This window comes from Manihot esculenta, chromosome 10 (genome assembly GCF_001659605.2).
Source record: "Manihot esculenta cultivar AM560-2 chromosome 10, M.esculenta_v8, whole genome shotgun sequence".
Taxonomy (NCBI): Eukaryota; Viridiplantae; Streptophyta; class Magnoliopsida; order Malpighiales; family Euphorbiaceae; genus Manihot; species Manihot esculenta.
This window is the reverse complement of record NC_035170.2, coordinates 7,970,700-7,982,156: the sequence shown is the minus strand read 5'-3', so window position 1 is coordinate 7,982,156 and position 11,457 is coordinate 7,970,700. Positions and strand designations below refer to the sequence as shown.

The 11,457-nt window shown below is 33.8% G+C and overlaps 1 protein-coding gene across 2 annotated transcripts; it reads right to left on the bottom strand.

Moving 5' to 3' along the window:
• Nucleotides 1–1,758: 1,758 nt before the first annotated feature.
• LOC110624686 (R3H domain-containing protein 1) lies at nt 1,759–9,272 on the bottom strand. Of its 2 annotated transcripts, none has more exons than XM_021769927.2 (5): nt 8,698–9,272; nt 5,634–6,342; nt 4,545–4,911; nt 3,440–3,825; nt 1,759–1,945 (listed from the first exon to the last, which is right to left on the bottom strand). In XM_021769927.2, exons 1-4 carry the CDS (start codon nt 8,978–8,980, stop codon nt 3,775–3,777), a joined length of 1,410 nt encoding a protein of 469 aa, XP_021625619.1. In that variant the 5' UTR covers nt 8,981–9,272; the 3' UTR covers nt 1,759–1,945; nt 3,440–3,774. The 2 variants fall into 2 exon arrangements, with proteins under 2 accessions (XP_021625619.1, XP_021625618.1); XM_021769926.2 differs by lacking the exon at nt 1,759–1,945 and adding an exon at nt 2,081–2,386.
• Nucleotides 9,273–11,457: the final 2,185 nt, after the last annotated feature.

Sequence of the window (11,457 nt, the reverse complement as noted above, 5' to 3'; positions counted from 1 at the left end):
GAAAGGGTTGAGATGGCAAATAGGATCTGACAATTAAGTGTGCGGAAAGATCCTTGGATTTCGCAAACTAGTTTCTTTCAGTGTGATAACTAAGCCACGAGTAATGCCTTTGGATGCTACTGTATCTTGTTTGATTAATCAAGAGAGTAGAAGCTATAACTGGCTTATTATAACGTTTTATTTCTGACGCCATAGATATTAATCGCGTAAAATGTATAACAACTCCGATTCGACGCTAAAATTTAAATCAAATATGTAAAATTGGATGTATTTTTTTCATAAGTAAATTTAATTTATAAGATAAATTATCGATTTTTACAAGATTTCGAAGGGTTTAATGTATTTTATAGTTGATTTATCTTTTCTTTCAAAATGAATCACTTCTTTTATTGAATAAACCTTAAACAATACTATGTTTTTCTTCTAGAAGTCTACTTGCGTATGTATAGCTTTTCTGTCTTCTCACAAAAGTTATGAATCTTTCTTTGCCAATGGCCATCACCTTATTATCCTTTTAAAGATCTCTATTATCTCAAGGTCTGCTAAAACTTTCCTATATGAAATTTTGGAAACTGAAACTCTATGTTACTTGATTATTTCCTTTATATAAACTGTAACAGTTTATGTAATCCGATTATCTCCTTTATATAGATCTGTAACAGTTTATTCATAGAGTAACTACTCTTAATAGGGATAAAATGAGTCGACTTAGTCAATTTGTCTACTATATTCTATATTGAATCATGTTTGTTGAATGTTACTACTAACCCAACTACATTTATAATCACACATTTTCACTTTTATTCTGGAATTGGCAATGGATTCAGTATTATAGTTGATTTCAATTTCACTCTTTGACACTACTCCCCTGTATGTAAACATAAACTAAGTTACCTTCTTTTTAATTAAAGGCTACCAATATGCCTTTTTTAAAACTTAATACATTTTTGATAACTCCAGAGTGGATATTATACCTAACATTATAAGTTTCTCTTAGCATATCTCATTTCAATCCAATATTGTCTGGTACACATAATTTATTATTATATTAGAGGATTTCTCTACCGTCAAACCTGAACTCACTATTTTTACGTTGTTGAACTACTCCTACTATTTTTATCAATTTTGAATTTGTGTGTTGTTTTTGCCATAAATTTTTGTTAACTAACTTGTAAAACTCTTTTACTATTAGTCTCATTATATCGTAATGTGATATAAATTGTCAATTGATTACTAACTAAAAGCAAATGATACTATATTTATCTAAATCAGATGGTACTGAATTTTATAGTCATAATCACTAAATAATTCTATTCATCTCCTTTACCTATGAAGATTTCATATTTTACCCTATGAAACTAATGTCTCCACGTTTTGAATACTAAAATCAAAGCTACTTTTTATAGGTACTAAAATCAAAGCTACTTTTTATAGGTAGTGTGTGGAATAGTTCTAACTCATGCTTCTTCAATAATCTTTTATATTATTATTGATTCGAGATGATCCAACCGATCAAGGCCAAACAATAAATCATTTGGATTAGCAAACTATAGATTTACTCAAGCATATATTTCAATTATATCAATATTCATATAGTACAATTTGCAGTACAAAGCATATAGCTTACAACTCATATTTTTTACCTAGAATAATAGCTATAATAAAAATGTTTGATATTTTCTCATTTATTTTTCAACATAATTGAATTCCGGCTAAATAATTAATATTTTGTAACCCAGTCAACTGGTGCACCAAACAGCAGGACAAAAGAAATTTTCCATTCTACACATTCTTTATCATCTCAAACAAATACAGCTAAGTAGAATTATGGAAAAAACATAAACATCTGAATATCAAAGTAAAACTGATAAGTAACTGAGGGCTTTTGGTCTTCTAAATAAAACTTCACAGCAGGATAGCTCTCCCTCTTCCATAAACCAACCCCCTGAAACTGGCCAACTCATTAACAACGGAACCAGAGACACGGTCCAAAAGTAAGCAAAAGGAACTACCAAAAAACTAAAAAACCAAATCTAATTACACGTAATTTAACACATCCTAAAACTCAAGTAAAACTTCATAGCAGAAAATCAAAATTCAATATCTTCAGAAAACATCGTCAATAACAAGTGACTAATCAGATTGTCGATAATGACTACAGGTCCAGAACATTCAATTAAAGTCTAGGACATATATTCTTATGATACATTATGACACCCACTTCATCATTTCTACTAGAAGTATTCTAGTAAAGCATAATAAGCATTGAACAGGGTTTTCCAAGGGGGAATCGGCTGCACAACCAAGCTGCTGCAAGCTAAATACACAACACCGGCTTGAATATAAATAACCTTCAAGCATTTTTCCCTTTTAGTTCTTTAGGGTGCTGCAAGAAAAGGGGACATCATATTTTAGACATCTACTAAACACAAAAACAGAAGCAAAAATTATGGAGCTGTTTTCCACTTCAACAAATTTTTCTCCAGCAAAATGAAATGCATAAAGAAATGGGGTTTCTGCTTTAAAAAGAGAATGAAAATCAGGAACAGATGGACAATTTGAGAGAAAACTGTGGCAATTAGTCGACTCTATCATTGTCATATTACCAACTCTACCTCTGCCATTGCTACTGTTATTACCACTGGCATTTGAAGCCACCATGTCTACCACCTCAGACCACTCCCAACATCCCAAATAAACATAAAGAGAGTCGGGTTGAATAATGCATAATTTTCTGATACTATCCCATCCTATCAACTTATTTTTTGATGACAAAAAAACCCTAGTTTTGATTCGGATTATGGGAAAATCACACAAGTGATCAATCTTTTTTGGCCAATTGTTCTAGAAATTCCAAGTCATTGCATTATTCTGCAATTTAATCCAAGAATTCCAATTTTGGTATAATAAGCCAAAAACTTTCAAAATTTGTAACAATTTTATACAAATTTCAAATTGACTTTGAATTTAGAGTTTGCTCTATCTTAGGTGGCAATCTAGGTGGCAGTTTTTATTCATAAACATGTGGTTCCACAACACATAATCAACCCACATAAAAAGTATATGCACTTACATTGAAACTAATTAAACTATGTTCGCTTCATTTTCATGATTGATTTTTTTTCACGAGGATTGCTTGTGTGTCATGTGGGTCCCACATATTTATTATAAACAATAGCATCTAGAGCGTCACCTAGGATAGTATGGGATGCACAATCCCCATAATCAATTTGAAATTTGGATAATTTCTTCAATTTTTGAAAACCCAGCCTATTATACCAAAATAGGAGGTTTGAATTAAATCATGAAAGAATGCAAAGATTTGTATCTTCTAGGCTAATTGACCATTTTTTTCCATTTCTAAATTTAATGAACTTTGACAATTCTACCAAGCAAACCCTAATAACCAAAAAAGAGAGAATGATGGAACAAGACATACCTTCGTCCAAAGAAAGCACACATATTTCCAACTATAACAATTCTTTTCATAATCTTCTTCTTCTTCATCAGTGTTAAAACAGGGCTCTCAAACTTCACACTATTGATCTGCCAAGCCGAGCTTCCTCATCATTCATCACAAGTGGAAGAAGCTTCAACTGATACTGAGAGTGGAGGAATGGATCAGAAACACAAATTCCCAACTGCCATCCACCTCAGTTCCTTGTGCCTGCACCTCCTGCAAGTTGAGATATACATATGAAGCTGTATCATCAGCTCATAAAATATTCCAAGCCCAGGTCCCAGCTGGCGGGGTGCAGGCATGGCCCAAGCCCCTCACCGGGGCCGGGCTAAACCAAAACTCGCATCAGGTTGCTGTTGATGAGACTGCAGAAGCACAAAATTGACAACTAATAAGATGATCCAAATCCTTTACTGGAACAATCATTGCTGTGAAAATAAGGAGCTGACGAGCATGAACTTGTAATTTAGAACTATTTAGGCAATTTAAAAGTAAATTAGAACTATTTAAACAAACATCAACTTAATTGATTCAAGGTATCTGGCATTAATGATCTGATGGTGGAAATGTTAGTTTTGACAACTTTGGAAACAAGGAAGAATATGAACCCATCAAAAAAGAAGGAATTATATTAAAAACAAGATGAATGCCTTCAACAAAATCATTGCATTTCCTCCATTTAATTAATGAGCAACTAACAGAATCTCTAAAATCTTCTTCCTTCTTAAACATGGATATTACAAGCAGGAAGTAACAATTCAATCATTCAATGACTTCCCCAGGAGGAACAGTTACAGTCCATTACAGAGCCTCTTTTGGTTAAACGTTTCCATTTATTACAAGCCCATATCACTCATAGTAGAAGTTTGAGGAAAAATTATCATTAGCAACTATCAATTAAAAAATAGATTTTAGTTATTTAAGGAAAAGTTAAAGCTAAGGAGCTTGGGGATCATAAAACTATAGAAATAACTAAAAATGATGTTACGATCCAGTTGCAAATTGTGGCACGCAATTGCAACAAGAGAAGATTCATAATGGCAACCAGAAATGACAGTAAAGAAAGCTTCTCTGATAGCCATACCTGTGAAAAAGGTTGAACATGTTCATGAGGATGGATGAAAGGCATTCCTGGTCGCTGACACGGATACTGAGACGAATGTAAATATATGGCGGATGAAGAGCGTGCACCTACATGATTTGGATTGAATGGGGTCATCATTGTTTCTGGATGACCATATCCCATTCCCGCAGGAGTTGATGGGGCAGCCCATGGCCCAGGTAAATTTTGAGGGAGAGGCCGTGGTTGATGTTCCGTGGATATTTGTGGCCTATGGCTAGAACCAAGCTGTGGAAATTCAGTGTTGTAGTTCAATGCAGGGGTGTATAATGGCTGCATGGTGTAAGGTCCTCCATTGAATCCAAATCCAGGATCAAATCTCTGCATATACCTGGATAAACAAGATTTATGCAGTATTATAAAATTATTTGCTGTCAAAAGAAATCAAGCTCACAATTACTTGGGCATCAGCATTTCAGACCCGCATAATCAATATTCAAGCATGAATCAGACAAAGTGATTTGGACCCTTAAAACATTGGTTGTTCAGGTTTCTGAACTCCACCTTTACATACAGGCCTTATTTGGTAATATTAGCAATGTTAGTAGCTATTAACTGTTTTAGTAGCTGGTAGTTGTGCTAGTGATAGTAGCTATTATACACCTTTACATACAGGCCTTATTTGGTAATATTAGCAATGTTAGTAGCTATTAACTGTTTTAGTAGCTGGTAGTTGTGCTAGTGATAGTTAGCCAAAATTTAGAAGTAACTTTTCATAATCAACCCCCTTAAACTCTAAATAATAGGTCAAAACACAAAGTGCCGAGCAGGACCATAGTCACTGAGCATCCTTTTTTTGTCTTTTAGTTAAGAGATAGCTTCTACCAACCAAATAAGGTGACTTTGATTTTCATACATCATAACTAAATAATTCTGACAACAGTAAAAGCTAAATATTCCATCCATCTCTCTCCTGCTCATGAGTATGTGCATGTTATTTATCCTATAATGTTATGCCTTTCTGATTTATCCCCCACATCCTTAAAATCCTCAGTTCATTTTTGTAATTGCAAAGTGGAGAATAATTGATACATAAAAAAATAAATGAAATACCTATCATAGCTCCTGTCATAGTCTGGATCTTTCCTATCAACTTCTCGGTCTCGAAAGATGGCCACCCTATTGTTTGGTTTGTACCTACTAATTGGCTCCTTCTCTGTCCTAGTTCTAGCTGATCTATTGCTACTTGCCGACGATTCAATAGAACCTCTACCAGAATTTATATCTGAATTTCCAGAAATAGGTTTTTCTTCAGTCTTCGTTATACCCAATAAACTATGCTGGGAACCATCTTGCAGTCTTGGTTCACCTTCTGGTTTTCCACTAGAGCCACTGCTAAAACCACTAGAATTGAATATTCGAGCGCGTGCCCTATTATACTCCTCTTTTCTTTCCTCCACACTTTTGGAACTATTTGACCTCATGGAATTTGGATTTGAATTGTTGACAGTTTGTGGCCGCTTCTGTGGCCTTTGTTTGATTGCAACTTTAACAACACCACTGTCTTCTGATGGCAAGTTTACAGGGATGTCTGCAAGTCGAATCAAAGGCAACCTACACTCAGAAGTCTTGCGGACAATAATTCTGGAACCAGATCCATCAGGTAAATTATTGTCTAACAAAACCATAGATTGGAGCGAGTAATGCTGTGCTACTCGGTGTGCAGCCAACCGTAAATATGAAGTGGGCAACTGCTGAAATTCTAATTGCTGTTGTGTAGGATCACAAATAAACTTTTCAACATCTTGCTCCATCCTCAGTACTGCATAATAGAAATCATAGTTTATTTATTTGCACGGAGAAAAATGAGGGGTAAGAGAATAAAAAACAAAAAAACTGAGCTTGAAGAAAATATTTTTCTCAAACACTGACAATACAGAGCTTCATGCTCAAAATCGGATCACAAATTCACTACTCCCACAACACTGGCATAAAACAAATATTAAAAATAAAAGAAAGTAAAAAAAGCAACTCAGAAAATGCACACTGACACATGCTAACACTTGAGATTGTTAAGGGTACCAAAATAGAAAATTGATAGAGAGTAAATGTACAAAATGGATTCCTGCTGTGTCTAAAACAACAGTAAAAAATAAGATGGAAGAATACTACAAAGTTAAATGAGTAACAAAAAAAATTGTTTTTACAAAAAATCAAATTTTCAATTAGAAAGAAAATTTAACAGACTGAATCACATTTTCAAGTCCATTATTCAGCTGCACAATGATTCTATGCTAAAATTTCAATTTGGTAAATCCCAATGTATTTAGTCCAATGAAAACAATCATGACATATGCCAGAAAATGATAGCAACAAAAACTTACAGGGGTAAATAAGGATGAACAATACGAATTAAATGTTGGTAAAATTTGAAATTTTAAGTTGGTTTTTTTAAGAATATAAACCTAGTGTTATCTAAGATCTGCATCTGAATAAGAAGTAAATTCCTCGTGTTAAGAAAATTTAGATAATGAAAACTAATCCTCAGGATATCAACCAAAAAGATGCAATTTAATTCTCATTTAATCATGAAAAGCATATAAACAGATTGAAAAAAGCAACTCTGCACATTGTGGAGTCAAAAGAAGGTCAGGCAGAAGTTTTGAGCTGATATCGTGGAAAGTCAAGTGGAAAACTATGATAAATGAAACAAAACACGTTACCTATCCAAAGCATTCATATAAAAATAATAGGATAAGCTACAATTTAGTCCCTATAGTTTAAATATATATAGAAAATTATTCCATAAAAAAATAATACAACAATGGTGATTTAATTGCATTTTCAGGGCATGGACTAATTTATAGGCTTTTTAAAATTGCAAGGACTAAGTAGCCGGCTTTTAAAAATACAAGGATAATATATAAATCTCACTTAACTACAGGGAATAAATTGTTGGAATATATGCAAATACATGAACTAAATTGTGAATGTATAAGGAATCCTGCTGGATAGGGACTAATTTGTTAGTTTTAAGATTATAAAGATCAAATAGCTCGCTTTTAAAAATAAAGGACTAACATGTAGGTTTCAATAAACTACAGGGACTAAATTACAGTTTACCTAAAATAAAACATAAAAAAAAAGAGTCTAATCTGCCAAGGAAGATAGAAAACCAATCCAAAATGTTTTACACCTAAAACTACTCTTTTGCTTGATAAGTTCTTGTAAACTAAGGAAAAATATAGCACAACACCCAAACAGATTCAAAAAGGCAGAAATAGTGAAAAGACAGCTTTATGGGGTAATGCAATTGAGCCTACATCTAGGACAGTTGAAGAGGAGAATAATATAGAACTATGTATAGAGACAGATTTCCTGGCAGAACCCCTTCCCTTATGGGGTCCCAGAGGGAACAGAATTCCTTCCTTCAACAAATATGCATAAAGTCAATAAACTCATCTCAGATCCCACTGATAATATCTGAATTTTTGTTTTTGGAGAAAAAAAAAGGAGTGTTTTATGGACCGGAAGAATTCATAGTCTTTCTTATGGTTGCATAACCTTTTTCTAGTCATCAACTCGTGGAAGAGAAAAATGTTTTTGATTCTACAGATAGTTCACGTAGTTCACATTGTAAATGAGATTATTTGCACACAGATTCCTTCCACCACCCCCCCCCCCACCCCCGCAAAAAAAAACATCACATTGATAGTCATCATCTCTCTACTAATAACATAAATTTACTTTCGGGCAAGGGAAAATAGAGGGAAATCTCGGATTCCAATCTTAGTTCACTTTCTGCTGTGTTATCCAATTTAGCATGAACCTTTCAAATCCCCTCTCCTCATTCCTCCTTTCGCATGCCTCGTTTGTCATCTCAGGAATAAAGACCAAAAAGACACTTTTCTTCTTGCAGTCATCCTAGATTCAGAAGAAGCTAATTTGGCCTAATCCTTCCTAAAATACCTTGAATTTTCCTATCCCAATTGCTGTCTCATATGAAATAGATAGGTGGACTCATCAACTCTACAGCATCTCAACCTGCTAAAAAACTCATAATTGACCGGTAAAAGCACATCGTTAAATAGAGGTTTTTGATAAATCAATTAAACTGCCCAGTAAGACATCCAGTCCAGCGATTGATATACAAGTTTGTGGGTATAAGAGAACTTACTGGAGAGCCGCTCACGAGGGTTCTGCAAGGCTTCACGAAGGAACTGATCGACCTGATTAATTATATCGTCCGGCAACTTCTCACCACTGCCGGTACCAGGAGCTGAAGAACCATAACCGGACGCCGAGCCCGAATTAACGGAAACATCGGCTGAGAGCTCTAGAAGGGGTTTTCCGGAGTCTTTTTTGGAATCCTTAAGCATCAAACGGCTCATCGTTTCGTCCAAATCGGCCACCTCCCATGACTCGGGGGCTCCGAGATCCTCCACCACAGAGCCCTCCATATGTTCCTAAGCCGAGAGAGACGTGGAAAGAGGATCACTAGAGTTTACAAGAGTATGATAATCTGATTATAATCATCAAATTAAGCCTTGATTTATCTGATGAAAGATTTGATAGGGAATCCAGGGTTGGCGTGAGGCAACCAATTTCATGTGACAAATTGTGTAGTTTCAGGGGAAATTTAGGGTTAGGGTTTGGAATTTGGAATTCGGAAAGGCCAGAGAGAGAGACAGAGAGATGGAGACATAGGTTTTGATGATCGCGTGTGTATGGTGAGCATCGTAAAATTCCGCCGAACGTGTCATTTTAATATCTATTCGGGGAATATTCTGCTACATGATTTTCTATATGCATCTGCAGGGTGAGCCCAATGGAAAATATTTTTTCTTTATTCAATTTTTCCCTAAAGAAATATATAACTAGAGCACAAAGTACAAAAAGATCTACAAGCCGAAGCCACACCCATGCAGAACACAAAATCCAACCCAACCCGACATAGGAAATTGAGAAAGAGCCCAACTCATGCCAAGACAAAAGTGGAAGCTCCTACACCATTCCACAAGCGAATCAGAACCTAACGATATCCAACTAAAATGCAATTAGACACTCCCAAACTACCAACACACACCATCACCACAACCAGCAAGCAAAGCATCAGCATAAGGTACCGTCAAAAGAGGTGAATGGGTGAAGATTTCCGGTTAAGTAGCAATAAAAAATATCTAACGATGATAGGGTCAAGCTCATAAGCACTTTAGAGAAAACATAAGAGAAGCTGAACATCATCCCTAAAATTGCTACCTCTATGAGACACATGCAAAACTCTCCATCGACAGGCTATATGTCCACCTTCAAACCTTATTCTAAAATAGAATCTTGACTACATAGCCATAAAAAACCCTAGGAGAGAAATTAAAGTTACAAACCAAAGCAACCCATAAAAACAAAAAAATAAAGAACTAGCTAGACAAAGGGGAGGAATACACCTACCAAGGCGGCCAAAACCACTATTCCTACTCAGAAAATAAGAGAAAATAAATAAAATCTAATGAATCTCAAAACTCCCAAAACAGAAACTATTGCATAACTTAATCATGAGAAGACTAATTAGCATTCTAAAAAAAACTACCATCACTTACCTTTTTATAGACCTTTAATTTTATATTACGTGTGCTTGCACATAAATGAAGACCCAATGATGAAAATCACGTCATGATTTCCATACATTTAAAATTAATTTTAGAGTTTTAAAGAAGTATTTTATGCATGAAAAGAAAAAGTAAAAAAAAAATAAAATTAAAGATAGGGGCACAATGGTCTTTTTTATTTTTTTTAGACTTTTCCATGAAATCTAAAGATTATTTGAACCTTAAAAAGAATGGTTGAAACGAAAGAATGGCCAAATGGCCAACGTTTGGTAATTTTGCAATTTTTTTATAAAGGAATTCTTGTGATAAATGGTTAAGAGCTTAATTGAATAAAAAATAAGCTATATCCAAAAAAATTACCATGCATGACTGCCCAATTAAGAGTTCAAAGGGAGATAGAGCTATTTCTCTATGAAAACTTCAATTTTACACCAATTTATATATATTCATCTCTTCTAAACTCTCATTCAATCAATACCCAAATTCTCTCAAGGACAACTAACCAAGACTTTCAATCACTTTAGAAAATTTTCTTTCTTGCATTCAAGAAAGAAAATCAAGACCTTCAATTCTTGAGCATTGTCGCCGCCCCTCCGTTGCTTGTTCTTGTTCTTTTTGTTTTTTTATTACTAAAGATACTCTTTTTTTTATAATTAATTAATTTACGGTATAAAATAACTTTTTTGCATGTTCTTTAATTAATTTTGATATGTCGGTACACCTCTCACATCATTCTTAATGAAAATCTTAAAAGCAATACATATTCTTTGCATATTGTATAAAATATCTATCTCTTTTTAAATTACTTGTTTCGACTAGAAGAGATTTTGACTCCGCATATATTTTTATTGAATTATTCATAAAATTCAGTATAATTTTCAAGCTGCATTTGGATTTTTTTTTTCTTTATAAAGATACAATTTTTCAAACATTATTGAAGTAATCAAGTTACTCTTGATTGTTTCAGTCATTATCGTGAATTCCATAACATGAAAATCGACCTTTTAATCACTAAATTGAGTGATTCTTGAGACTAAAATCGATATTAAAAAGTGAACTAAATTTCTTATTCTTTGAGTTTTTTATTTTATGTCTCTAATATAGTGCCATTTTGCATATAAAATTAATATTCAGAATCAGTCATATTCTGGAACAACTTTCTTGTAAATGGCCACAGCTCACATTTCACAAGTTCTTTTTATATGACTCTTCTTGTATTATTTTGTTTTGTATTTATAGAATATCTCCATAAAATTTTAGATTTTTCTGGATTTATTTGGTATTTTTTCCTTTTTTTTAATTTTATTGTTAAGGTATGGTTTTTTAGTAGA

Excerpts from the sequence above, each read along its gene's own strand:
- LOC110624686 (XM_021769927.2), bottom strand. The coding sequence starts at position 8,980 with ATGGAGGGCTCTGTGGTGGAGGATCTCGGAGCCCCCGAGTCATGGGAG. Across the intron at positions 6,343-8,697 it reads CCCTCGTGAGCGGCTCTCCA|TACTGAGGATGGAGCAAGAT; the intron begins GTAAGTTCTCTT and ends TCTATTATGCAG. Across the intron at positions 4,912-5,633 it reads TATGACAGGAGCTATGATAG|GTATATGCAGAGATTTGATC; the intron begins GTATTTCATTTA and ends TTGTTTATCCAG.